Consider the following 27,873-nt stretch of genomic DNA (forward strand, 5'->3'; position numbering starts at 1 on the left):
TTTCTCAGGGACAAGTTTATTACAGGGAGCACACTACCCTCTTTCATAATATCTAAAGGCACACCAACTGCAAACATATCAGGCTCTCAAGTGTGGCCAGCGGGGTGTGGGGCCTGGTTTGTGCCACGACTTCGCTGCCGGGTGGGAGCCCATGGTTTCCTCCAGGGGCTGCCTTACAGGAAGGCCCGAGGCCCCCCAGGGAGCAGCGGGGGAAATGCTGTGTGGTTCGTGGCGGTGAATCCGAGGCTGAGCTGGGCTGAGATGGCACAGGAGGCTGTTCTGGCCTGAACCCCCGGCCCGGTCGGGAGAGGGTTGCAGGGCGAGCTGAGGAGGGTGCAGAGCCAGCACGGGGAGTGGCCTGGACTCGGCCGCCCAGCTCCACTGACCCCCAGACCAAGGGCCTAAACCACCAGTTCCTTCCTCCAGAGGAGGCTTCCAGAGCCTGCGGGGGCCCAACCAGGACCCAACCAGAGTCCAACCAGAGCCCTCCCAAGGCTCCTGGTGCGGACAGACCTCCGCCCGAGCCCAGCGCCCTGGCTTCTGCTGCTGGCGGCTGATGGGGGAACTCACTCAGGCGAGGAGCTGTGGGCACTACGCAGAGGCTCCCAGGGCTGGGAGGATGCTGGGGAGGCTGGGGAGGACGTGGGCTGGGAGGAGGGGAAGCACCCCAGCACCCACCAGGAGGCAGTGGCTTCCCCACCCTCAGGGCCACACTCGTTGGCCTAGGCGCCCGACAGGGCCGGCTTCCGGAAGGCCTGCAGGGCCGGGTTGTGCAGCAGCGTGTAGGCCAGCCCCCAGCGGGCCCTGCCCTGGCGGGCCCTGGACCCCACTCCCCTGGCGGCCGGGTCCTTGGTCTGCAGCAGCTGCATCCCTAAGAGGGAGAGACTTTCTGTGAGTCCGTCAGCAAGCACCCAGCCGAGCCCCCTGCACCAGCCCTGAGCGGCCTCAAGGTCCCTGGGGGGCCTGGGGCCCAGGGGGTTCCGAAAGGCTCAGGAGGTCATCCTGCAGGTGGCAGATGGGGGGGTGGCGGGCACTGGAGGAAGAGCTGGGGTAGCCAGCTCAGTGCCCACCCCCCCGCCTCCTCCATACTCTCCAGGCAGCGGGGTGAGGGGGCAGACACCTCATTTTGCGTGTGAGGAGGGGGTGTGTGTGTGCGCTTGTGGAATGCAGAGAGGAGACGTGTCCGTGTCCGTACCGTGGAAATAAATGACCCTGAGAGGGACCAGGAAACTCCTCACTTCCTTTCTCCCCCAGGCAGCGGAGGAGGGAGGGAGGAAGCGAGCGTGTTCCTGGCACCCACCCCGCTGTCCCCCATTGTCGTTGCACACGCATCCTACGTGGGGGGGACCAGGTGTGCCTCCCTCAGAGAAGAGGGTGGTCTCCACTCCCATAGCCCAGGGGGAGGGCGCACCTTCTTCTTCCTCCCCCCGTCTGAGGCCATCCTGGGGGCGCCGGGGTTGCCGCGTGCGCAGAAGCAGGGTGCAGAAGGCTGTGGTGGCTGGATGCGACTGGCTGGCCTCAATCTTCAAGAAGCTGCAGTATGTGTAGTAGCCTGGGGAGGGTGAGGACGGCAGCGCTGGGGGGCGGGTGGCTTGTGCACCTGCCGGAGCCCCTCCCCGGGAGCCCCCTTCCCCAGGAGCCCACACACACCGCTATACGAGGTTACAGACCGGCTCTGCGGACGGATTACCACGTGCACGAGGTCAGGGCCCGGCCGCCCTGCTCCTGGCCCTGCCCGGTGACCCTACCTGGGTCCAGAGCGGCTGCCCTAGGTGGCATCAGGCTGAGATCCATCTGGCCAAGGTGGATGGCGTTGTAGAGGGCAGAGAGGAGCACCCGCCAGGCGACCACCATGGCACCCACCAGCACGTTGATGGGGAAGAGAAAGAAGGTGACTGCATAGAGCACTCGCCTGGGGTGGGGGGAGAGAAAAGCCTGAGGCTGGACCCCCCCCCCCCCCGACAAGCCCCTTCCTCAGGGTCAGGGGCAGACCTGGATGAGCACAGCCGCCGAGTGTTTATGGACCAGCTGCCGTTTGTCGAGTGCACCTTCGAAGCAGCCTGCCCTGTGCTGGGCCTGCCCTCCCCATACGGCTCGTGTCCCACCAGCATGGGAGAAGGGGGGTGGTACTCCCTTCCGTAGAAGGGTAAACTGAGGCCCGGAGACATCAGGTGGCTTAGCTAAGGCTGTGTAGCTCGGCAGAACTGAGGCTCATGGCCTGGATCTTTCTGTCTCCCTCCCCTAGTCCCTTGTCTACTGACTCTGAGTCCCTCCTGGCGCTGAGGTCCTCCCCCAGCCTTTCCACCTAACGTGCAAGTCATGTTTCTATTAACCTCCTTCCTGTGAAGGGGGGAGGCACATGGTTTTGGGGGCACAGAGGATCCAGGGGGGGAGAGCAGTGCTGATCTCCAGAGCAGCAAAGGCTCCGGGAGTATTTCTGGCACTGTGATAGGTGAACAGAGGTATCCCGGAGTAGGCTGGGCCACTGTTCCCTTTCTGTTTGGGAAAGACAAGCTCTCCTACTCCCCACCGGGCTTCCCTGAGATAGAAAAGGGAGGCATGGCAGTGGAGGCAGAAGGACACAAAAGAAAAGACCCCGAAGAAGAGGCTGAGGTCCTGAGGGGGCCACAAGCCCAGGAGGCTCCTCACCGGTTGGTAAGCTCTGGGCGTCCATGGTGAGTCTCCAGGAAGACCCAGTGGGCTGCCGTGTTCTGTAGGATCACAGCCAGGGACAAGGTCAGCCAGAAGGGCCTGGAGGGGGGGTGGGGAGGATGTCACTATTAGGAGCCCTCTGGGAAGTGGTCCCAGAGCCCCCAGCTCCTCGCCTCTCTCACCATGAGGACTCCAAGTGTCGGAGGAGCAGGAGGTTCCTGCCGTGGAGCACGGGCATGAACACCAGGAAGGCAAGGATTGTGGTCCCCAGGAAGAAGATGATCTGCTGTACCAGGAGCCCTACAGGATGGCGAGGTGCAGAGGGACAGACGTGGGGCTCTGCACGACCCGGCCGCCCCGGCAATCCCAGGGGCCCAAGGGCTGAGGAACGGGACGGGCCTGGTTTCCGATCCCTGCTCTGCCACTGCCTCGCTGTGCCAACCACAGTGAGTTACTTTGCCTCTCTGAACTCCGGTTTCTTCCTCTGTCACCTGGGGTAGTGGCCCCTACCTCGGAAGGCTTATGGTGATGATCCAGTATGTCTGTGGCCACTCTAGGACAGCCTCAAAGTGCTCTGCAAAACTTATGTCCCCCCCAATGGCCCCGGAGTCCTTGGGGACAAGATTGCATTTTGAATGAACGTTTAGGGTCCTACTGGCCAGAGCCTGGCACACGGCGGGCACCGGCAAGTTGTCTATTGAAGCAACTGGCTAGTTGTTTACGTGGGAGACGTGGACAAAAGAGCTCGGGAGGCGTAAAGTCCGCCGGGATGAGGAATCCCAAGTATTGGTGCTAGCAAGTCCTCTTCTCCTGTATCAATCTCCTCCTCCCGCAGGGAGGTGAGGACTGAAAGAACCATCCGGGAGGGGAGTCTGGCCCTTGCTTTTGCAGCACGGACCCCAGCCCCTCGCTTCAGAGGCCTTCATTCACCACACCACCCCGGGGAAGAATCGGAAACTTGGAGCTGGGGCAGCCCCATTGGCTCAGGGGTTTAGTGCCATCTTTGGCCCGGGGTGTGATCCTGGGGTCCCGGGATCCAGTCCCACGTCAGGCTCCCTGCATGGAGCCTGCTTCTCCCTCTGCTTGTGTCTCTGCCTCTCTCTCTGTGTGTGTCTGTCATAAATATATAAAATAAAATAAAACGGAGCTAGGAGGGGTCCTGGAAAGCAACCTAACCTAACCCTCTCGGGGCAGGACCCCTTTCGCAGCCCCGGGGACGGCCACAGACCCTGCCTTCATACCCCCAGTGACAGGGGTTTCACTACCTCCAAGGCAGCCCATGGTGGCATAACGCTCCCTTAGAGAAGCAGGAATAGGCCTCCTTGAGCTTCCCACCTTGCAGCCCTGGGTCTACCCTGCGTGTAAACAGCTGGTGGCACTGAGGGGCTATCCTCGGGTGAGGGCTGTCTTTTCTCCAAGGGCTTCTGCACCTGCTCCCCCTCCCCAAACCTGAGTGGAGGCCGAGAAGGAAGGTGGGTCCGTCTTCTCACTCTCACCCTGGAGTTGGCCCCAGCACAGGTAGGCAGCACCCAGGGGCATCCAAGACCTGCTGAGCACTCTCCCTTCCCCAACTGGGGCCAGTTTTGGGGACCAGTGAAGCCAGCTGGGGTGTGCAAGGGGGAGCTCACCAAGGCAGGTAAAAGCAGTGTGGTAGGCGCTGAAGCTCATCCAACACACTATGGCCTGGCGGGAGGGGTGGGGGTGCTGGGGCAGGGGGCCCAGGTCCAGGGCAGCCCCTCGGTGCAGAGCTTGCAGGTTGGTCCTGGTTGGGGGACAGGGGTGAGGAAGGCAGGGACCTCAGGACACACACACACACACACACACACACACACACTCCCTAAATTCCTCCCTGTCTACTTACAACCTGCGGCCATGGGCAGGAAAGCCAAGGGCTGCAGGAGCCCTGGGGAGATTACTAACCCAGCCTGGGTGGTCAAGTGGGGCTTCCTGGAGGAGGTGGTCTCTGAGTAGAGTCTTAAAGGAGGAATAAGAGTAAGTTTTGGTGCCCAGGTGGGGGCGAGGCAGGGATCAAGGAGACAAATTTAGGCAGAAGGCTCAACCTGAGCCAGTCAGAAAAGTGAGGAAAGGACCGTAGGAATGGAAAGGGACTCGCAGATGGGCCACCAGGGCAGGAGGCAAGGTTCCCGGCAGGCAGAGGCTCGGGGGACTTCCGTGCCAGCCTGGGTAGGGCCAACCCTATGGGGAGAGATCCCTGGGCGAAAACCCCGAGGCCCGGCCAGTGTGCCCTCCGACATCGCCCCCTTTCCCATCACCCTGCTCCCAACCAGAAGCTGCCCTGCCTCTGCACCCACGACTCAGCTCCGTATCCCTCCCCGCGAAAGGGCAAGCGCAAGCGAGGCAGCGTGGCATTCCGCAGCCCAGGGCAGCCCAGCAGCAGCCGGCTCTCCTCCACGCTGACGCGGACACCAGCGCCAACACTGGCACGAGGCAGGCTTGCTCCCGCTGCTGCTCCTTACGCAGCCCTGCAGCCCTTCCTCCCTCTGCTCTGCCTCCTCTTCCCATCCCAGGGCAGGGTGGGCTTTCCACGCTGCCTTCCCCATTGAGTCAGCCCACCCAGGTGGGCCCCTTCCAGGGCGCAAGGTCCACAGGCCACCCCTGGTCACCGAGAAGGCCCCGGGCAGCAGGGCGGACACGGGGACAAGTGGGGCCTACGGTGGCTCTCCCTTCTTCCAGCCCCAGGGCCGGCCCCATAGGCCTCCTGCAGCTCTTCCCCACATCTGCACCCGAGGTCAGAGCCTGCCACTGACCTGTGTGTCACCAGCGAGCGGATCAGCATGAGGAAGGTGAGTGAGCACGACAGGACCAAGGCCGAGATGTAGCAAGCTGGAGGGGCAGAGAGGGAGCCAAGTGGGAAGCGGGAGCCTGCAGTTCCCTCGGGAGCCCCTGAACTGCCCCGGGGAAGTGCCTGGTGGGAGCTATCAGGGCCCATACCCACGCCCATACCCACACCCGCCCTGAGCAGAGGCCCTTGCCACCGCCGCCCGCCCGGCCCTTCTCGGCTGCAGTGCGAGTCACCGATCCCAGCCCTCCCATCCTGCTCAGTGACACGGTGGCCAGGACAAGGAGAGGCCGGCTCTGAGCCTCCAGGCCTGGTCTCCACCCTTGTCTCGCTGCTCCCAGTGCTGTGTGATCCCCAGAGAGAGGTGCCATCCACCCCGGCAACCGCCTCCATCTCGGCTTCCCGGCCATGTGGCGTTCGGGGGGCCACTCGGTCCCCCGGCCTCAGCTTGCTCATGCCGGCACAGCGCCGGGCTGCCCATCTCCCAGCATGACGTGGGCCTTAAAACCCAGCCCTGGCCATGCCCGCACACGAGTCTGCTGGTCCTCAGAGCAGGGGAGCATGCACCATGCGGAGCGAGCGCTGAAGTATTAAAGCCCAGCAGGCTCTCCTGCCCTCCATCCGCAGCCCGCCTCGGCCCGCGCCCTCACGGCAGCCCCACCGACAAGGCCGGGCCCACCCGGGAAGCTGAGGCTCGGCGAGAGGGCCTGACCCTCCAGCCGCACCGCTGGGAAGCGATGGGCTGACACCAAGCAGACCCAGCACCAGCCCAGGGAGCCTGCCCCCCGATGGCCTCAGTCATCCCAGGGCCAGTGTCCCACCCGGAGACTCAAACACACGCGGAGAGGCAAACGCTACTTGCACGTCGCCTCGAGGCCGTAGCGGTGGTCTCAGGGCCGGCAGCCCAGCTGGGCCACCTGGAGCAGCAAAACCCCTCGCCGCCCAGGCAGCACCCTGTGCCAAGAAAATCGGAATTTCTGGGTGTGACATCCGGTCCTGAGCTTTTGGAGTTTTGTGTGCAGCCTGGCGGGGAGCCGCTGCACCGGGGGCCTTCCAAAGATGATGGTCCAGTTGAATCATTGGATCAATTGATTAATTGATCCAATGATCCAATTCATCATTGAATTAATGATTCATTTCAATCAGCAATTGATTAGAATCAACCAACCCACCGATTGGTATCAGGTGCCCGCCACAGGGGTTCTCAGAGGGAGGCTTGCATCACAGCCACCAGGACGGCTCGTTCAGGCATAGAGGCTGGGCCCACCCTCAGTGGTTCTGGGGTCTAGCAAGGGGCTTGAGCCTTGGGGTCTTAAAGAAGTTAGCGGGCGATGCTCAGGCGCAGCCACGGCTGGACACAACTGCAGAGGAAAGCGCTGGGGGTGTGCAGCTCTGCCCTGCCCCACTGGCCCTTAGGGAGCCAGCGTGGCCCCAGCGGGAGGGCACTGTGGCCCGTTTCCTGCCAGGTCAGGAGCCTGCCGGCTGAGCGGGCGCAGGCAAGTGAATGGGTTAACACAGGGGGAAGGCTCAGCAAGCCCCGTGGCGCCAGGCCTGGCTTTTGATCATCATTCATCTACCTCCTGCCCCGCTCTCCTTCAGTTGGTTCCAAACTTGGGTCTCCCCAAATCCTGGTACCCGTAAACCCTTCCTGCTATTTGCTTCCTGGGACCCTGCCTGGTAGATAGATCTCTCTTCCCCCACTGGGTGGAGGGCCTCAGGGACAAGGCTGCCTTTGTAGCTTCAACACCGGTTCTGCAGTCGGGAAACGGGAGTCCCGAGAAGCCGTTTGCCCAAGATCACGCGGATTCTAAGTGATGGAGCGGGAGTTCTAATCTGGTCCACCTGGCTCAGAGGCCGAGCCCTCTGCGAGTGACGCCAGGCTTATGGCCCAGGTGCCCAGGGGCAGCCCTAAAACAGGCTCTTGGAGTTGAGAAGACATGAACTCAGTACAGAGCAAACGGCCCCTGGGCCCGGATATGATCCCAGTTCCAACTGTGGCTTACTGAGTGGCTTTGGGCCTAGCTCTAATCCTCCCCTGCCTCAGTTTGCTCATCTGTGGGCTGGGAGAGTAAACCCTACTCTGTTGGGCCCCTGAATCTGAGAAGATCCAAAGTGGAGGCCTTGAGGCTCGGATGCGATGATAAATGTCAGTGTAGGAGGTAGAAGCAAAGTCCGCCATCCTGGGCAGGTCCCTCCTGGCCTCCGAGCCTCCATTTCCTGTCCTGCAAGATGAGGATTGACGATGCCGACCTAAGAGGGCTGCTGTGTGGGTGCCGGCCTTGGATGCAGGCGGATGTGGGCCACGTCCGCTCCTGCCTGTGGTCCGGCTTGCAGCCAACTCGGAAAAACCTCCCTGGCGATGTCATTTGCAGCCCACCCAGAACTTGTCACCTGTCCAGCTTACATGGCCACAATTGCAGGGTAGCCTCCGGGATGGGAGCAGAGGCGCTCGGGAAGGTGGTGGGAGTGGCGGCCTGGGAAGGAAGCAGCCCCTGCACCCGTCTGTGCCCACCCCCACTTCCTGCCTCTTTCCAATCTGTGGGGAGAGGACGGTGCTAACGGCCAGGAGCAGTGGCGCCGCCGGAGCAGTCACGCCCCATCTGCAGGGTGAGCAGCCTAAGCTCCGACCCCCGTGGTGCTCCTCAGAAGCCAGGGTGCTCATACCCGCGGGGCTCCCAAGTCAGCCGAATGCAGGCCTCAGGAGTCCTGACCACCAGGCTTTGTCTCGAGGTGTGGAGGGAGCCCCAGCAGGTGGCAGGAGGCTGTATTCCTCTTGGCTCCTCTCTAGCGGGTACAGCCCCAAGCAATGCCGCCCTGAGAGTCAAGGGGGGCGCTTCCCCATCTCCTCCGCAGGGCTATTGGCAGGGCCTGTGAGGTGGTGCGGGTGCAAGGCCAGACTAAGGGCTGAAGGAGGCATCAGACCCCAGAAGGGGAGGCCGGTAGGGTTCCCTGGCCCAGGGCCTCATTGTCAAGGCTCCCCCCAAGCCTCCCAGGGAGGGAAGGCACAAGGAGAGGGCCCAGGAGGACAGGGATCAGGGAAGAGGAAGCACTACCCTGCCCAACCCCGCCCGCCATGGCGATTATTAGCTCAGAACCCGGCCCCCTGTCCCACATCACTGCCTCCTTCGCTCCCCCGGCAAGGCTGGAGGGGCTCACACACCCCGAAGCCTTGCCCGGCTCCACACCCGAAAGCTGAGCGAAGACCCGGGAGACACCTCACAAGCCCCGGGGCTGCTCGGATGACTCCTTCAAGTCTCAGAGACCCGGACCCGGAAACTGCCAGCACCCCAGCTTGGAGGTGAGGCAGGTGGGACCCAGAGAGAGGAAGGGACATGCCCAAGAGCACCCCGCGTGGCCCTGGCAGGCTGGAACTGAACGTGGGTAGCCCCTCATGTCCCCGCTGGGCCCCCTCAGGCCTCCCGGGGGCCTCACCTTCCAGAGCCCACAGGTAGTACTTCACCAGCCCCACCACCTCCTGCTTGTCCTCCGAGAGAAGGATCCCGAAGCCGGCCAGCAGGTAGCAGATGTCCGTGGTGATCCCCGCCCTCATCCTCTGGATGGTGGGTACGACGCCCACCAGCAGCAGCAGGGCCACCTGGAAGAGCCCCACGAGGAAGGTCGGGGACCTGGCCGTGCTCACAGCAGGCCCCCATCTCGGACCAAGTGTCTTCTCAGCCAGCAGGGTGACTTTGGGGCAGAAACCCTGGCAGCACACAGCCCGCATCCCCCTGCCCAACGCCCCTCAGGGCTCTTATCGGCCCCTCACCGGCACGTTGCAAAGAGATACCAGCAGGCCACAGCCGTGCTTCCAAGCAGCACAGCCGTATGTCTACACCTCTATCTATCCGCCGTCTATTGTTTAAACTGCAGAAAATAACATTCCCAATCGCCCGTGTTGGCAAGAGCCAAGTATCCCATAGACGAGCACAGGCATTGAAGCTAGAGGGACCTGGGCTCACATTTTGGCTACCTTGGGATATTAGCGATGGGAATTTGGTCAGGTCTAATTCCGAGCCTCAATTTTGCCCATCTGTAAAATGGAGAAAAATCACACCTACCTCCCAGGATTTGGGCTTCTCAGTTTTCCGGGGGTGGCAATGGAGGGGATTATTCAATATCTCAAACACATATTATTTCCAAACTACCCAAAACTGCCTAAACCCTCCCAAAACTGCTCAAAGAGGAAAGATTCTAGTTCCTCTATTTTACAGCTAATGGGTTCAGAGATGTTGAATAACTTGCCTAAGGTCACACAGGAGGTAAATAATGGAGCAAGGATTTAAATCCGTGTCTGTATGACTCCAAAGCTCATGCTCTGAGTACAGGAGCCCCATGAGAGTTGACACTCCCTCTCCTGCGTGTAGGCCAATATTCCCAAGGTGTCCAGGAGCAGCCGGACAGGATTGCGGTTGGGGCTTTTGGGCAGTTGAGCTGGGCCTAGGCTGTCCCAGGCTTAGGGGTTGGGGGCAGATGGCACGACAGGGGCAGGACATACCTGATAGATGGCGCTCCCTGTCAAAGTGGCTGAAAGCACCAGCTTCAGAGGGAGTCGGAATCCTGCAGACCCCAAAAGAAGGGGTAAGATGTAAGGGGTAAGGTGGTAAGCCGTAGCACCACCTAGGCCCGGGAGCCCCCATCCCTCCCAAAGGGCCCAGGAAAAGGGCCAGGGCTTGTAGGCCCAGCAAAGGCAAGCCAGGGATTTCCCCTTGTCCCCAGCGGGGCCTGTTCCTCCTGACAAGGGTTCTGGGGGACGGGAGCTGGCCTCTCACTGCAAGGGACAAGCGAGGTGCCCTGCCACTCCGGCTCAGCTGCCCCTCCATACCTCGCTGTGGAGTGTAGACGTAGTTTCTGTAGGACACCCAGGCCCGGGACAGGAAGCCGTGCTTGGAGGCGCGGGAGCTGCAGAAAGACAGAGGCAGGCGGTTCCCTCGGGAGAAGCCCCTGCCCTGAGCCCGAGCCCAGTTTGGTTTGTTTCTCATGCTGCCCCCCAGGCTGTCTGGGGCAGCCCCCGAAGTGGCCTGCCAACTGGGCCTGCCCAGCGGCCGGAGGATGCGTCTAGGACCTCACCTGCTTGCCAGCTTCTTCCGGCAGAGGAGGGTCCTCAGATAGTCCTCCGAGTAGCTGCTCTGCAGCCCCTGAGGAGACAGACGCGCGAGCAGATGAGACCCGACTGGGGCTGTGGCGAGGTGCAGAGAAGGGCCAACCTGCGGGGGCGAGGGCCATGGCCCTTAAAGCCGCCCTTTCTCCTCCCCACATGGGAGACAAGCGCCAGGCTCTAGAAGACTCAGCGCTGAGCGGCTATTCCTCCAGCTCTCCGTCTCCCCTGGACACATCCCTGAGCGGGACACAGGACGGGCCGTTCCAGGTCACATCCCCCAGGCCTCTCCTGCTACCCCAGGGAGATCACAAGGGTGACAGGATTTGCCTAAGCCACATTCCAGGCCCTAAGCTGCCTGCCAAGTGCCAGAGGCCCACGGCAAGATGGGGTGAGCCCCTGCCCCCCATCATTAGGAGAATACAAGGCTGTCACCTGTTGCCATGGCAACCCCGGGACCCCCCCCACCCCCCACCCCCACCCCCACCCCAGGGTAGCTGCGGGTCAGCTCTAAGCCTGACTGGGTCCCTGAGGCTTAAACCGCTCTGCCCCAGGGCCAAAGAGGATTTGATTTCTCCCAGGACTCCTCCAGGGGAGAGGCGCCAGAGGAGGCCCCGGCGGAGGGTGGAAAGGGCCCCAGCAGGGAAGACGTGTGCCCCTGGGGGAGCCGCTCCCTGCTTCGGAGCCAACTGAAAATGAGGGGACAGTGGGCTTCCCCAGGAGAGTGAACGTCAGGAGGGCACAGGGACAGTAGCCGAGGTGCCTACTGCTACCCACCCGGAGTGGGGTGGGCCCACGGAGGACCCGGGGCGGCCGCGGGGGGACCGGAGCCCACAGGCCTCTCTCCCCTCGGTCTCCTTCCATCCTTGGGGCCCGCGATCCCCCTCCGGCTTCCGTCCCAGCCCCCTCCTGAGCCCCGCCCGTGGTCCAGCCGCCCACCGCCACCCAGGACCGCGCATCGACCCCCGTGCACCTGCTCGCGCCCGGCGTCCGTTCCAGGCCAGCAACTGGCACCAGCAGCTCGCTGCTGTCTGGCCCGCCTGCCGCCTGCCGCCCTTCCCCACCCCGAGAGCCACCGGGCCCCTGGGCAGCTGTGGCCTCGGCCTCCCCGCTGCTGCCCCTCCCTTTGGGGGCCTCTGAGGCCTGGTTTTCGTCTTCCTCCTCCCCCACCGAGAAGAGAATTGACCCGGCTCTGCCCTCGCCCTCTGCCCTCGCCTCTGGTTGGGCCCCGGCTGCACGTCTCAGGTCGCATGGTGCCCTCTGTTGCTGACTCCCCGGGCGCCGGGAGCCCCTGGAGCGCACAGTCGGTAGCTCTGGGCCCTGGCGCCCTGCTCGGGGCCTGACCCTTGGGAGGCTCCTTGATGAGGTTGCAGGAATTCTCCCTCGCTGTGATCCACCCACCCGTCCATCGAAACCTTCAGAAATATTTGCAGAGGGTCTACCACGTGCTGAGATCTGCCCAGAGCTACAAATTACATGTGAACAAAACAGACACTACCCGTCTCTGCCCCTTTGCTCCCTCCTCTTCCCTACCCCCGCCAGGCCTTCTTATTCCTCCCGTGCTCCCGGTCCTCCCTGTCCTTCAGAGCCCCTACTGAAGCCTACCTCCTCCAGGAAGCCCTCCCAGCCTGCCTCAGTTCTCCCAGGCCCCTGCTTTATCTCACTTTATCCAACCAGCCCCAGACTGATTCCTACGCCACTCTGCCCCGGGCGCTTCCTGAAGCACGTGGGCACCCGCAGAGCTCCCAGGAGGCACCAGGCTCCTGGCCGGTCTCATTTCTCTGGCTGCAGTCTCCATGCATCAGAAGCAGAGCTCGGACTTCCCCGTCCCCCGGCCCACCCCCCCTCTGTTGAATCCCCACCGCGCACGCAGCTGGGTGCCCCAGGCATCCCGGGTGCCAGCCGAGGGCCTGGCCTAACCTTTGCTCGGGGAGGGAGGACTACCCAGTCACTTGGTGACTCGGCAAATATTTTCGGAGCACCCGCTATGTTCTGTGGCTCATGTCAGGCGTGACAGGACAGGGAATCAACAGATACGCAGCAGTTCGGGACATCCTGGGAGTGAAGAGGAGCCCAGCCCGGCCCTGCCCCTTTACCTCGGAGCCCGCTCCTGGCCTGCGCCTGACGCTTCTCACCAGCTGCACCGGGTACCAAAGGCTCAGGAATCCAAGGCCCAGAAGCAGAGGCAGGGAAGCCAGCAGGGAGTAGTACTTGTGGATCTAGACAGAGAGACCGACATCCAGACACACCTACCTTCAGCCTTCCTCCCCCAACCGAAGACCAGGATCCACTTCCCTTCCCACTTGGCTCCCACTGGGCCTGAGGGTGGTCTGAGGCTTCTTCTTATTTTATTTTATTTTATTTTATTTTATTTTATTTTATTTTATTTTATTTTATTTATTTATTTATTTATTTATTTATTTATTTATTTATTTATTTATTTATTTTTGGTCTGAGGCTTCTGGTTCTATCTTCTGGTTCTTGGCTCCCAGGCCACTCAGCACAAACACTCCCACTGCCCTCCTGAGGCTCCGTGGAGGCACCTCCCTGGGGCTCCTGGGCTCCTGGGCTCCCACAGCCCTTAGAGAAGTCCAGCGAGGAAGTTATGTAATCCCCTCCTCCCTGCCCCAGGGAGCTGGGGCTGCCCTGGGGTCTGAAACCGGGGATACCCACTTTCTATGCTCCTTTGTTCCTGGGCTTTGGGCACAGGCCCCTGAAAATTAGACAAAGGCCTAATTCTACCTACGTCCAGTTGCCACCTGGGCACCAGGGAAGCACGAGCCCTACCTCCTAGCACTGCCTTCCCGGGGTCAGGCCCCTTCTGGATCCACTCATTTATTTCTCAATTCAATGCATTTTTACTGAGAGCTTAGTATGTGCCAGGTTCTGGGTGATGAAAAAGACCAATGAAGTCCCTGCTTTCAAAGAAACCAACTAATCTTCATCTCTACCCTGGAGGATGGTGTTATCTCCGCTTACAGGGGAGGAAACTGAATCTCAGAATGGTGACATGGTTTCCTCAAAGCACTTAGCATCACCTGGCATCATTCTGTATATTTATGTATTTGCTGTATCTTCCCTTCTGGAATGGCAGCTCTCGGGATGCCAGGGACTTCATCTGTCCTGTTCCTAGCTGTATTTCATTATTAGAAATGTCCCTGGTACAGAGTATGTGCTTCAAATATGTTTGTGGAAGGCAGCAAGGAAGGGAGGGAGGGAGAAAGGGAGGGAGGGAGGGAAGAAAGAAGCTGGGTTCAAACTCAGGTTGTTTGGCTCTGAAACCTATGCCTCCACCCTTTGGGCTTAGACCTGGGAGCTTCACACTCCAGCCAACAGCCTGTGAACCAGGTTCTGACGTTCTAGAATTCTCTTTTTAGCCATCCCCCAACTCAGGGCTCACCCTTCTCCATCTCTTCGCTCCCACTCTAGCCTGGCCAAAGCCAAGGCTGGGGAATCAATAATGGAGGGATTTCAGGCTTCCTCTTCCTCCCTCCTGGCCCCCTCCTGGAGCAGAAGCTCCTGAGGACAGGCCCAGCTGCCTTGCCACCCACTCCCCCCCTCCAAGGACAGAGGGCCCAAGCTGGGAAGGGCCTGTGTGTACAGGAGTGGAATTCTGTGCACAGCAGGCCACAGCAGAGAAGTCCAGCATATAAACAGAGGAAAGGAGCCCCCCGGTTCACGCAGCCCCTCCATGCCCCTCTGCTCAGGCTCTTGTGAGTCAGGGGTTACCTGGGGTGTCTGAGGACACTCTGCCCTCTGCCAGACCTGGACCCCAAAGTGAGCCCAGGACAGCATGCTGCCGAGCAGGTGTGCGGCTCCGTGCCTGACGGTGGCGCAGGCGGCCAGAGGGTAGTAGAGGGCAGGGTAATAGAGCAGGGCAAGTATCTTCCAAGGCCCTGGAAGACAAGATGGGCAGAGGGAGACATGTGATGGGGAGGCAGATGTGGGCGGTCTGGGCCCAGCCCCGGCGGGCCACTCTCCTGCCTCCCCCTCCTGAGCCCCTCAGCTGCTTCCGTGAGCAAGAGCCCCACATTCAAATTCAGGTTCTGACCGGTACCAGCGTTGTGATCTCGGGCAAGTTACCTCTCAGAGTCACAGTTCTTCCATCTGTAAAATGGAAATAAGGGTAGCACGTTAGCCCGCCTTGACCCCCAGCGTCCTCCAGGGTGAAACAGGGCTAACAGCCACGCTTCGAATTGTGGGCATTGTGAGGATTGGCTGCTCTCAGGGGGTCATGTTAAGGATGGTGGCCCCTCTTGGCGGCAGCTGTCCTAGTACCATCACTTCCCTGAGCCCAGCTCAATTCTCCAGAACTGTCCCCGGCCCCCGCTTCCGTCCCGCCCTCTTTCATTCTCTTTTCTGGAAAAGGGGTTGGCACAAGAACAGAGGAGGTGGACAGGGCGTGTCACGCACTGTGGCTGGGAGGTTAGCAGGACAGCATCTTCCTGGCGGTGGCTCAGGACGGGGATGACTCCCTGACTCCCTGCAGAAGAGCTCTGCCCCAGGCTCTGGACTTCCACCCAGCCCAGCCCAGCCCGCCAATCCGGCCCCAGGACCTCCTCTGCCCCGGGTACCTCCGCTGGGGAAAGAGGCCAAGGTCAGGAAGGGCAGCGCGTCCTCAGCGGGGAGCAGCAAACACAAGGAGCTGAAGAGGACCATGAAGACAGCCGCGGGCACTGTCCAGGTCATGTCCCCAGCCAAGAAGTCCACAGGGCTGGGGTAGAGACAGGGACAGGACAGAAAGGGGTCGTTCAGGCCCTGCACCCCCATTTCCCGCCACGTCCCGTAAACCAGGCAGGTAGAGGGGGACACTTTCCAGATGGAAACTGAGGCCCACCCTCTGTCCACTCCACATCTGTGGAGTGCCCCCATGTGCCAAGTTCTGGGTCCCATGGCAAAGTGACTCAAGAGCTACCCCCACACCCCCAGCCTTACACACTCAGGCAGTGGGAACAAGCCCGAGCACTGCTCCCTCCGCCCACCCTGGAAGCTCCAGGAAACAGCTGCCTCCACACAAATCAGTCTGTCTCAGCTGGCAAGTCTTCAGAGAGCATGGAGAGTCACAACATCCTTATGCAACAACCACCGCCCCAGCCCGGGTGTGGCCCCGGGGCAGAGGGCAGACATCGGGCACAGCTGTCCCAGGCATCGGCCCTCTGGGCTCAGTGCAGGCCCCACTCAGACCCTCTGCTTCTGTCGAGCTTGACCTCATGCCCTGAGAGCTCCAACCGCTTCCTTCTCCCTCTACCCAGGGCAAGCTCTTACCTGGGCCCACCAGTAGCCCAAGCTAGTTCTTCCCAAATCTATCATGGCAGGACTCACCTGGTGCGTGGCCTGGGCCTGGGGGGCAAGGCTGTCTACACTGGGGCTCTAACCACTACCTCCCCCAACCCTTTGGTGTCTCCCGCATGAACCTGCCCAGTCTCATCTCCTGAAGTTCATCCCTGTCCCAGGCTCTGGGTTTGCAGGACTGAAGGAGACAGGGGAAGAAAGTTCTAGCCTTAGGGACTGGAGATGAGGCCCACATCATCTGCCATAAAGCATCAGGGTCCGGGTGAGACCCTCAAGGGAGATGAAGGTCCAGATGGCATGGGATACGTGTCACCAGGCTATGGGCCATCTGAGGAAATGGGTCGTGGAGCTGGTGTCTCCCTGGGTCTGGGACAGGAGCAGGCGGCCTGAGTGGGGCCCTCCCCTTCCCTCTGGGTCCCCGCCTAGGCCCAGAGATCCAGGTAGTCCATTCTTAGTAAGAGCGAACGCCCCGGGGCTGAGAGAAGTGGGGGTGTGGCTGAGGCCCTCACTGTCCCAGAGTGGCCCTGTCGGCGCCCAGACCTCAGCACCCACCTGGGCAGTCTAGGCCCACCATGCCTGCAGCGGGGCCGGAGTTGGCGGCGCCTCATGAGCACAGCCAGCAGCAGCAGCACGAGGACCTGGAAGGAGAGCGCAGAGCAGGCCCTGGGTGCCCAGGACAGCACCCCGCCCAGGGCACCATCATGTGGCATATCAGGGCCTGACCAAGAGAACCTTGGAGGGGTTGGACTCGGCCTGCATCCCGGTTGGGGCCCTACCCTGAGACCGCTCCCGGATTTGAGGCTCTCGGGGTCCCCCTCCGCCAGCCCCCCGCCCAGTCTGGCAATAGGGTGCAAGCAGTGACTAGGCTGGCCTCAGGTTAGACTCACCGACAGCACCGCCAGGCAGGTGTGGAGGAGGCCGGAGAGCACGCTGGGGTGGCAGGAGGGCACTGCCCTGCAGAGCGAGGGAGGGCTGGCTCAGGCTGGTGGGAGGACCCCTGGCATGTGCAGCCAGGCTTGGGGTTCCAGGCTCTACACTGGGCCCTGCCCGCCACCTCTCTCAGCCCTCTCATCTCTCCCCAACAGGCTTGCCCAGTTCCACCTCCTGAGGGTCATTCAGGGCTCTCAGGCCCCTCATGGGGTGCCAGCCCCATGCCAAGCTCTGAGGTTACGGGGCTGAAGGATACAGCGGGCGCCCAGGGGAAGGCACGGAAGAAACAGAGGGGGTCAGCTCAGCCTGGAGCCCCCTTCTTTCCCATCCATTCTTCCTGGCCTTCGAATCCCACTTCATTCCCCCCTCCTCCAGGCAGCCTGACTGCTCCAGGCCTCACAGACCTGTCCTCGGAACTGTGGGCTGAGCCCTGAGCGAACTGCCTCGGTGGAGCAGTCAGATGTATAGTCCTATGATTGGCCCTGTGGCATTTGATTTGAGTTTAAAAGATGGTTTGTTATGGCAAAGAAGGGGAAAGGGAGCTACGCTCAGGGGGAGGAACACGAGGAAGCGTGTGTGGAGGCAGCAACGGTGTGGCTGGGGCCTAGCAAGGCTTTCAGGTCGGCTGCTGTCACGGGGTGGGGGCAGGCGGGGAGCAGGTCACAGCAGGCGCGAGAGGCACTAGGGAGCCATCGAGGGTGTTGCAGCGCCAGTGTTCTAGATCTGGGGAGATTCCTAGGGCTCAATCTCAGTAATAGCAGCAGCAGTAACTAGTACTTACTAAGAATGGACTACGTGCCAGGTGCTGTTTGCTCCACGCATTAACCCAGGCAACCCAGGTATTACTGAAGAGGTGGGTGCTATTATTAATCCCCTTGTGTAGACAAGGACACCAAAGCTCAGAGAGGCCAAGTATCTTGCCCAAATCACACAGTTAGGAAAGCAGCAGAGCAAGGATTCGAACTGAGGTCGTCTGGCTCCAGCGCCCACATCTGACCGGGAGGGGAGAGGTAAGGAGGACGGAAGGAAGCGTTAGGTTTAAGAACCGTATGAAAGAGTCATTTCTGTACGGCAAGAACAGTTGAAAGTTAGCATTTCCAAAGAGTTCAGCATAAGCAGTGCTGGGGGAGGGAGACGACAGGCCGCGCTCGGAGGCGAGTAGGAGGGAGAGCTACATGGAGGGGGGTTTCCAGGATGACCGCAGAGCTCTAGGCCCAGAGGGGAGGTGGGGACCAAAATCACACGCAGCCGGGGAAGCAGGCTCGGTCTCGCACTCAGGGGCAGAGGCCGGACCGCCGAGTGGGGAGGACACTGAGACCAAGGAACAAGACAGGGACGCCCAGGTGGCTCAGTGGTTTAGTGCCGCCTTCAGCCCAGGGCCTGATCCTGGGGCCCCGGGATCGAGTCCCACGTCGGGCTCCCTGCATGGAGCCTGCTTCTCCCTCTGCCTGTGTCTCTGCCTCTATCTCTTTCTCTGTGTCTCATGAATAAATAAAATAATAATAAAATAAAATAAAATAAAATAAAATAAAATAAAATAAAATAAAATAAAATAAAATAAAATAAAAAAGAAGGAGCAAGACAAATGCTTCTAGAAGTTTGTCTCTGAGCAGGAGCCCACAGAGGGCCCCACTCAGAGGGGAAGGGGGAGCACATGTCTCTGGGTGGGAGGGAAAGCTGACCACCCGGGTCCTTGGACCCTGATACACTCCCTGCCCCCAGCGCAGGGCCTGCAGATCACCCGGAGCTCCTGCTGGGAGGCCAGGCCTGGAGGGAAGCCTCCGATTCCCCAGGCAGCCCTCTGAAGTGGCAGGGAGGTAGACAGCTGTCATAGGCATTCGTGTCCCCAGGCTCTGGCCCAGCAGCTCAGTATTGGTGATAAGTGGATAACACATGGGCAGATGTCAGGCTGGGCACATGACAGGGTTGGGGGGCTCCGGGGTAGGAAAGGGCCAGTCCTGTGCCCACAGAAGATCCCAGATGACACATCCCACCCCCATCAGACTCACTACCTGCCTCCCCAGCCCTTTCATCAGGTATTTCCAGCACGAGGACAACTGGACAAGTGTGACCAGGAGAAGGAGTCCAGCTGGCCACTGTCGCCAGTGCCCGCCAGCCGGAACCCCAGCCAGCTGAGGGACGCTGAGATGCAGAGGGGGATCACCATCAGGAGCTCCCCAAAGCTTTGGCGCGCCGCCTCCCTGGGGTATCTGACTCGCTTAGGGAGAGGAAGGCTCAAGGTCATCTTGTTGGGATTCCCCTGAGCTTCCGCCTTCGGGGGTGGTGCTGGGGGGGGGGGTGCCAAGGTACGCAGCTCAGATTGGCCAAGTAGGTAGAGTCCAACAGACCTCATCCTTGGGGCAGTGGTAGAAGACAGCGGCAAATTCCAGATGCCTCCCTCGTCAGAGGCAATGCTTCCCCTCCCCCGGGCCCGGCCATGTACCCAGCTTCGTTCTGAGGCCATATCCCAGGAGCCTGGCCCCAGCCAATGCCCAGGGCCCTGAGGCTCCTGGGAATGCAACTACAGATTAGGGTCTTAACCCAGGTCAGAATCCATAACCTCGTGGGTTTCCGGGCCCCTCCCCAATTTGCTGCTTCTCTTACCCCCAAAATATGCAGCAGAGACAAGGAGCCCACGGGCTGTCTAGATCAGCCAGGGAAGGGGGCAGGAAATCCAGGTGGCCGGCACCTTGGGTCCTCCCAGCACGAGGCCTGGGTGGGGCCTCCGTCCCTGCCGGGTGACCCAAGCGCGGCCAGGCCACAGCCCCAGCTCCCGGGGACGCCTGCCAATATTTCCCCCACTCTAGTTTGAGTTGTTGATGGAGAGCAGATGTGTGCACATCTGGTTCAGCCCCCACCACCCCTCCCCAGCCTCACCTTTTCAGTTCCTCAAACCCTCAGAACAGGGAAGCAGGGGGGATGAGGAGAGGCCCAGGAACAAGAAGGGGGGATCTGGACTGTGGGGCCCACATAGGCGAGGTGTTCTTGGCAGCATGTGGGGCCCAGGGAGGCCCAGCCCCTCTGCCAGGGCGCACAGACTAAACAAAGACAGGTTCTGGCCAAGGGAGCCATGGGCCGAGGTAGTCACCTTGGATGGGCCGAGGCTGCCTCCCGCCGTGGGCTCCCCCGAGCACTCTGGCAGAAGAGAAAGGGCCTCCTCATCTTCGTGGAGACTCAGAGCTGCCCAAAGGCCAGGGGGCGGGGGGGGGGGGGCATCTTTCCTCAAGGCCTCCCCCTGCCCTGGGCTGCCCAGGGAGCCTGACGCTGCTAACACTGCACCCCAGATGGTCACCATAGGGACCAGTAACCCCTTGAAGTCAGGCCCAACTTCCCTCACCCACTCAGCCAACACTCTGCATCCCAGCCACAGGCCAGAGTCACCCAGGAGCCATCCCGGAACCAGCTGGACCTGAATTCGCAAAGATAAGGCCCAGGAGACTGTATTTCTCACAAATCGCACAGGGGGCACCTGGGTGGCTCAGCAGCTGAGCGTCTGCCTTCGGCTTAAGGTGTGATCCTGGGGTCCCCGGATCGAGTCCCGCATCGGGCTCCCTACATGAGCCTGCTTCTCCCTCTGCCTGTGTCTCTGTGTCTCTCATGAATAAATAAATAAAATCTTTTTTTATAAAAACAAACAACACATCACACAGGTGCTTTCTGAGTGACAGCCTGGCCCACGTTCCCCACCTCAAGCATCAGCACCAGGGCGAGGGCTGTTCTGGTGTCACGGGAGGCTGAAGCCCGGGGAGGCTGTGCCTTGCCAAGGGTCACGCCGCAGAGGAGCGGCCCCGTTCCTCCCAGGGGCCCTTGCCCAGGGGCTGCCCCGTCCCCCGTCAGCAACCTCTGCCGTGGCCCACTCTGCTGGCAGACGCGGTGGGGGCCACTTACCCCTCTGCCGGGAGCTCCTGGCCATCCTGGGGCTCGTCGAGGTACCAGTCGCTGTAGTCGTCTGCGGCTCCGGAGGCGGTCTGGTTCCCCGCCGCCTGGGACGACATGCTCCGGCCTTTCTCCTCCCCCCCTCCCCTGGACAAGGGGGGAAAAACCACTACAGATGTGAAAAGAGGCTTAGGGAGAAACAAAAAAAAAAAAAAAAGAAACCCAAACAAAGAAACGTTTCTCTTTAATCCTGAAGGTTACTTTCTTGCTCTTAGCTCTCTGGGAAAAGCCGTCCGGAGGGCCGGGCTGGCCCACGGGGAAAGGGAAGGGCTTCTCCGTCCCTTCCCGTCCCTTCCCGCCCCGTCTTGCCCGCTCCCCCAGGGGGCGTTACCCCCTTGGGAAGTGTGCGCCCCCGGGGTCCCTGGACTCCTGCCGGAGCACCTGTCTGATCATCTGACCACCAGCCCTTGGGCGAAGGACCATTTTCAAAGAAAGTTTGTCCAATCCAAGCTGCCCACAGAGACCCCCCCCTCTTCCTTCCCGCTCCCCAAAGCCACCCAAACGGACCCACAGACACATACTGGGGAAGGGCAGGGAGGAAGGAGCTGCAGAGATGAAAGGATGGGCGGGCAACAGGCAGGCGACACAGCTGGACCCTCCCAGCTGGGCTCCAGGTCCCTCCTGCCCTCCTGGTCGGTTGGGTCGGGTCGGGGTCGGGTCAGGTCGAGTCCAATCCCCCTCTTTGCTGGGCTCCCGTGGAGACAACACCGCCTCCCCAGCCCCAGCCCCAGCCTGCGCTCTGCTCTGCTCTGCTCTGCTCTGCTCTGCTCGCTGGCTCCTTTGGCCCTCGGTGATGGGATCGCACTGTGGTCCTTACAAGCTGCCCCTCCCAGGGTAGGAGGCCCCAGTTCCACTGGTGGCCTGAGCCCTGGAGGGGTGTGGCCAGGAGGGTCCAGCACCTGGCTGCGCACACATACCTGCCTCCTGCGCCTCCTGCACACACATCCTTGCCCACCGCATCTGCAGGGCCCCCCGCACCCCCAACACACAAGTCCAGCATTCTGCAACCCAAAGAGGTGGCTGGGGCTGGAGCAGGGGCAGAGGCGGGGATGGGGAGCCTGTCTGCGCCTTCTCTTAGGTTTCCATGAAGGAGGCAACATGTGTCTCACTGGTCAAAACTTTAGTTTCCAACTTGATTTCACCAGGAGATAACTCACCCTCCCCAGGCGGAGATTAGTCCTTTAAACACAAACCAGACCCAGGGGGTAAGTAAGAACTCCTCCTGCCTCGGCTCCGCCCACGCCATGGGGTGAGGGTGAGGAAGGCAGGGCCCAGGCAAGGTCTGGGGCTTCCCCTCCTTCCCCCCACCCCTGAGAAGCCTGTACCCCGGCCTGGCTCCCCTCCCCCTCCTGGCCCCAGCTCAGAAGGGAGACAAGATGCAGATAAACACACTGAGTTGTTCTCAGGCCCCTGTCCCTGGGTGGGGGGGTCAGGCCCACGGCACATTTGAAGCTCCCTGTCTTTCCAGCACCCCAGGGGGGCCCTCCCCAGCCAAGGCACTCGTTCATTCCACAAGTGGCTGCTCAAAAAGCATTTATCCTTGTACTCTTTTAACGTAAATTCATTGAACAGCTACTAAGCGCAGGCCGGCTCTGGGCCCTGGGACCGGAGAGTGTGCCCTCCCCGGGGAGACGCAGACAATTAGCCAAACCACACGGCTGAGTCTTCCTGCCTACAAAGGGAAGACAGGCTGCTCTGATGCATGCCACAGGAAGCTGAAGTTGGTCCAAAAAAAATGGGGGATTCCCGAAAAAAGAAACCTTTCCATGGAGGTCTGAGGGTAAGGAAAAGTTAGCTATGCGGACAGTGGGGGTCTTGAGGATGGGAGTGGGGGAGAAGGAAGTGTGTTCTTGATAGAAGGAACAGCGCCGGGGAGGCTCAGAGGAGACAGAGCTTGAAATCCTAAAAGCTGGGGAGCCTGGGTGGCTCAGTGGTTGAGCTTCTGGCTTTGGCTCAGGGCATGAGCATGACCCTAGGGTCCTGGGATCGAGTCCTGCATCGGGCTCCCTGCATGGAGCCTGCTTCTCCCTCTGCCTGTGTCTCTGCCTCTCTCTCTCTCTGTGTCTCTCATGAATAAATAAATAAATAAAATCTTAAAAAAAAAAAAAAAAGAAATCCTAAAAGCTCCCCATTCAAACTTAGTAGCCAGCCCCACAAGGCCTTCTAGGATTAGAGACTGAGCACTCTGCTGGCCCCGTGGCTCCCCCTCCTTCCCAGATGACCCTCTTCCAGGAAGAGGGCTCAGACCACCCCTCTGCCACCCCCAGAGCTGTCAGCGGCAGCCGACTCAGAACTGAACCCAAACTTTCTGTGACGCAACAGGGAGCAGGAGCCCCCACTGCCCATCCGATCCCGGAACCCTGGGCTGAACCCAGCCTCCCAGGCCTGGCAGCGAGGTCCTGGGGCACCTGCCTCTCCTCTTCTTCCTCCCTTATCCCACTGATGCGCACTCAGCGCGGGGCTCTTGGGTGACGAGGACTTTATAAACTGGGTTTGGCCAAACCATGGCCTGTTCTAGTGAGCATCACTTGTCCATGGGCCTGTCCTGTGCAGCCTACTCTGCCTCCAGCCAGGCTTTGGTCTCCAGCCTCGGCTCCAACCCTACAGCCCTGCATTCCCACCACTGCTCAGGAGCTTTGGACTCCCAGCCTAGAGAGCAGCGACTCCTATCCCATCTTAAATCCCCACTCGCGATTCCTCCAGCAACTGGAGTCCAGTCTGTGATGGGGAGCTCACTCCCTGTATACAAGGCAGAGGCGTTCACAGCTGGGCAACGCTGCCTCTCAGAAACTGCTTCCCTCCCTCGAGGGAGCCTCCCCAGGCTGGTTTGTTCGTTCATTCATTTATTCAACAAATGCCGATTGCATCTCCCTTCTGCACCAGGCAAGGTTCTACACGCTGAGAAGGCAGCAGTGAGCATGGACCTGGGGCAGCGGGGGACACCGTGTCATGGTGCTGAGAGGGAAAGTAAAGCAGGATCAGAGAAGAGGGACACAGACAGGAGGTGGCTGCTTTAGGCCGGCTGGTCAGGGAAGGCCCCACAGAGGAGGGGGCATTTGAGCAGAAACCTGGGGGAAGGGAGGGGTACCCAGCTGGGCACGGAAGAAGCCATCCGGGTGCCTGAGGAGCCTCCAGCAGCCTCGGGAGCTGCCAGGGAGGTCCCAGGCCAGCCCAGCCCCACAGCACCTCTCCCTGACCGAACCCCGCTAGGCTCCCTGGCATCCATCGCGGTGGATGCCTTCTGGAAGACTGTCCCCGAGGGATACCCCAGTGCACATATCCCCTCCCTCCTCCCTGGGGAGGCCCCCACCAGAGGCGAGGACATTGTGAACTTTTTTGCTCACTTGGGTGCAGGCACAGTGGCCAGAAGGCAGCGTGTGCCCGGTGCCCAGATCAGGGCCACGCGGGAAGCAGGCAGGAGCAGGCCCCGGAGGAACAGCACGGTTGCTGGATGGCACTGGAAAGTGCCCTGGTTGGGGAGGCAGGCTTACCTGGGTCTGAACCCTGGGCTGGCCGAGTGACTGAGTGACTCCCTTGGCCTCTCTGGGTCTCAACCCGCCTCGTCCCAGGAGGAGTAGGGCTTTCAGCCTGGAGATTCTTTGTGGGCTCTCTTCTCCCCAAGGCCCCTACTCCCTGCCCTCAATGACTTCATGGCCCAAGAATGTGGAGCCAGCACACTAGGCACCCGGCTGGCTGGCTGGCTGTAGCAAGAAGGCCAAAGCCACTGAGGCTGTGATGACCCAGGTGTCCCCCCTGGCCCCCCGCCCGGTGTCTTCAACCCACCCTCCTGGCCCGCAGCTCCCCACCCATCGTGCTGGGGGCTGGGAAGAAGACAGGCCAGGTGGCACCACGGATACTGGGTGGCTGCATGGCTCAGGCTGGGAGGGGGACCCCGCTTCTTGAGCCAAAGTACCTCCCCAGCTTGGAGCTGGAAAAGCTTGGGGCCTGCCTCTGTAAAACGGGAGGGTTGGCTCCAAGGTGTTAGGAAAGATGCCACCAGGCCAGACAGCAAGCAGGCTGGGAAGCATACTGAGAAGAGACACCGTGCTCCCGAAGAATTTCCCCACCCGGCAGCAGGGTCCACAGCCAAACCCCTGGAGCTGGTTTTAGAGCGTGACTCATGCCTTGAAGAGTCGGAGACTGGCGCCTGCCACCAGGAGAGAAGGGCCTGGAGAATGGAGGGACTTCAGAGACACACTGCAGACACTCGGGGAAGAGAGGAGGGGGTGGGGGGGCGGACAAGGAGCCGTCCTAGGCAGTCTTGGAGGCTTCCTGGAGGAGGGGGCCCGGAACAGGGCCCCAGCGGTAGTAAGAATGAAACCTTAAGAGAGCTAAGAAGGGGGGTCTGGAAGGCAAGAAGACAGGGCAGGGGTCAGGACCACCTAGGTGTGGCCTGCATGAGCCCACGTGGGCACATCCAGGTGAGGCTGATGGCAGGACCTGAGGGGCGGCCCAGGCCAGCAGGGCTCCCAGCTGGGCACAGACTGGAGGGTGTCTAAGCCCTACTCAGTGTCAGAGAGGGTCGCAGAGAGGGTCGCCAAAGGCTTCTGGGTTCCGAGAAGACAAAGGCCATCTCCTCCTACCTGGGCTGGGCACGGAGCTGCCCTGCTCTGCCCCTGGGGCTGGAGCTGGCCCACGGAGGCCTTGGGACAGGGCTTCCTTCCTCCCCATGTTTTTGTTCAAGTTGATTAAATCTGAGGAATGTTTGCGTCCAGGAACAGAGGCCCACGTGTGCGCCTTCAGCAGCCTCTGGTTATCAAAATCCTCTAAGGGCAAAGTGCTAGGCTTAAAAGGAGCTAACAGTGGGCCAGAGGCAATGCGCAAGGCCAGCAGCATCCCCCGAACCTCAGCACCACCCCCAAGGGCTCCGCATCCTCCAGAACACCTCCAGAATCTCAGCAATAGCCCCCAGAATTATAGCAACACCGTGAGACCTCCTGGAGCCTCAGTGTCACCCGCACAAGCCCCCAGAAGGTCAGTATTGCCCCAGAACCTCTGAAACACCTCAGAACCTTGGTCGTATCCCAGGGACCCTCAGACATGGCCAAACCAAGCACAGGCTGGGGCCCGATGGTCAGAACCATGGTGAGCAGTTGCAGAAGGTCCAGCCCACTGCCCACCGGCCTCCCAGCCCGGCCCCGGCTTCTCGGAGTCCAACACATCCCCCTAAAAGTTGCACAGTACCCAAACTTCAGTGACACCTCAGAGCCTCAGCAGTGTCCGTCACCCCCAGGAGTCAGCAGGGAATGCCCAAGGGGTGTTGAACTCAGGAGCAGGGGCGGTGCTTTGCAGCTGGGCCCTGCCCATGGGGTCCGTTGTGGAGAGGGAGCCCAGTCAGGTTCGACCCCACGCAGGTCAGTGGGCTCCGAGTCTGCTCCCATGTACAGGGCGCCCATGTAGCAAACTGTCCCCAACACACAAGGGTGCCCAGCCTGTCCCCAGGCACAGCCTGACCCCTTCAGGGGCCTGAAGGCCTGCTGTTGGCTGCTAAGCTCATGAGGGGCGAGGGGGGATGGCTCTCTACCTCCTACCTCCTTGCCACAAGGGAGCATCAGGCCTCACCTGACACACCCTTCCTGGAATCCTGTCCCTCCCACCACCACCACCATCAGACAGGAGGGATTTCGTCCCGACTGCTCTGGTGGGAGTGTAGACACTGACTGCTCGGGTGGGAGGAAGATAGCCGGGCCAGGGAGCGGCATGTTCCGCCCCTCCCGGAGTGCGAGGCTAGAAGTGACTCAGAGGGGGGAAGCTAGAGAGGCCGACTTCAGCCCAGGACAAAGGGAGCTTTCTTCCTCTCCCAGGGTAGTGAGCCCCCAATCAGGGGAGGCAATCAAGAAGAGGGCTAGATCGAGATGCTACAGAGGGTTTCCTGCCTTCAGGAGAGGACTGGCCAGAGGGCTGTGAAGGTTCCCCGGGGCTGGACGAGGCCGGACTCCTAGCCCGTCCTGCCCCGGGTGGCGCCGCCACGGTTTGGCCTTGAGACGGAGCCATCGTGCTGCCCACCCTCCTTGCCACCGAGGAGCTGACCGGAGGCAGATCCCCGAGCTCGCTCCCCTCCCTCCCTCCCTCTCTCTCCCTCTCTCTCTCCTTGTTCCCGCCGCTCACAGTAAACCCTTCTGATGTGTCCCTGTCTTTGGAGCTGGCGCAGGCTCCCAGGGTCCCCTAGCACCGCCGCCTCCAGGTCTCCAGTCCCACCCCCGCTGTGCCCCACGCCTCCGTCCCATCCGGCCTCGGCCTCGGCCCTGTTCCCCCCCCTCCCTGTCCTACCTGGCCGCGGCCTGGCTCCGGCCCCCCGGGGGTGCTCCCCAGCAACCCAGGCCTCCTCCCCCGGTGCTGGCTGGGATCCGGGAGGCCCGGGCGCTGCGGGCTCAGCAGAGGGCCCCAGGGAGGGTCCCCAGCACCTGCTTCAGAGGTGTTCCGTCTCCTCCTCCCAGGAAGGCGGCTCCCTCCTCCCACCCACCCTCCCACCCGCGGGGGCTGGCCCTGCCCCGCCTCCCAGCCCCGGCCTCCTGCCCCCCACCCTGGGCCTCCCGCCTGCGGTTCCAGAACTGGACAAGCCCCCCCCCACCTCTCCAGCCCGGCCCACAGCCAGCCTAGGCCCCACGCAGCACACAGGACGGCCTGTCTCCGAGGGCCCCCCGCCCCACCTAAACCATTTGCCCGAAACTCGATCTCCCTGGCCCTCAGAGTCACCTCTGCTGGAGAAGCCCGCCGGGCTTTGATGGCTGAGTTTCCCCAGCTGTGGCCCCGGATGGGCTCAGGAACCCCCTACCTACCGTCATTTGTCACCATCCGTCACTCCCGGGGCCACTGCCTGATGAATTGCTCCAAGCCGGAGGGGAGCCACCAGCTAAGCTTTTAATAACCCGATCAGCCTCCCGCTGCTGCCCAGCTGGGCTGAGGGCCCTGACCATGGGAAGGGGGACTTTGTCACACTTTTGTGGGGCTTTGGAGCTTGGATTTCAGGAATGATCCATTCAAGGGGGAGAGCCTTCTCCTCAACTCCCCATAGCCCAGTCTCTCTCCAGAAGTAGGCCGGGGTTCTGGGGCCTGCTCTTCATCCCAAACACATTCCTGCAACCCCCAAGGCTGTGGGGACAGTGGGCCAGCCGATCCCCATCCCCGTCCTCTCTGTTCACTGGAGGCAGGCTCAGGCTCTCCCCTC

General features: G+C 61.2%; 1 protein-coding gene across 8 annotated transcripts; it reads right to left on the bottom strand.

The window, feature by feature from the left end:
• On the bottom strand, positions 1-27,611 carry STRA6 (signaling receptor and transporter of retinol STRA6). 8 transcript variants are annotated; one of them, XM_072809600.1, is made up of 19 exons: positions 27,485-27,611; positions 20,658-20,792; positions 16,727-16,793; positions 16,392-16,477; positions 15,122-15,261; positions 14,631-14,654; positions 14,277-14,443; positions 12,644-12,766; positions 10,520-10,587; positions 10,275-10,351; positions 9,948-10,009; positions 8,885-9,047; positions 5,421-5,496; positions 4,281-4,414; positions 2,835-2,952; positions 2,650-2,751; positions 1,749-1,912; positions 1,412-1,552; positions 1-871 (listed from the first exon to the last, which is right to left on the bottom strand). In XM_072809600.1, the coding sequence occupies exons 2-19, from the start codon at positions 20,762-20,764 to the stop codon at positions 723-725; spliced, it is 1,968 nt and encodes a 655-aa protein (XP_072665701.1). In that variant the 5' UTR covers positions 20,765-20,792; positions 27,485-27,611; the 3' UTR covers positions 1-722. The 8 variants fall into 8 exon arrangements, with proteins under 8 accessions (XP_072665701.1, XP_072665704.1, XP_072665697.1 ...); XM_072809603.1 differs by lacking the exon at positions 27,485-27,611 and adding an exon at positions 26,976-27,146 and having other exon boundaries at positions 20,658-20,833; XM_072809596.1 differs by lacking the exon at positions 27,485-27,611 and adding an exon at positions 26,976-27,114.
• Between the last annotated feature and the right edge of the window lie 262 nt (positions 27,612-27,873).

This window comes from Canis lupus, chromosome 32 (genome assembly GCF_048164855.1).
Source record: "Canis lupus baileyi chromosome 32, mCanLup2.hap1, whole genome shotgun sequence".
In the NCBI taxonomy this organism is placed as follows: domain Eukaryota; kingdom Metazoa; phylum Chordata; class Mammalia; order Carnivora; family Canidae; genus Canis; species Canis lupus.

Excerpts from the sequence above, each read along its gene's own strand:
- STRA6 (XM_072809600.1), bottom strand. The coding sequence starts at position 20,764 with ATGTCGTCCCAGGCGGCGGGGAACCAGACCGCCTCCGGAGCCGCAGAC. Across the intron at positions 10,010-10,274 it reads CGTCTACACTCCACAGCGAG|GATTCCGACTCCCTCTGAAG; the intron begins GTATGGAGGGGC and ends TGGGGTCTGCAG. Across the intron at positions 4,415-5,420 it reads CGCTCGCTGGTGACACACAG|GACCAACCTGCAAGCTCTGC; the intron begins GTCAGTGGCAGG and ends TCCCCCAACCAG.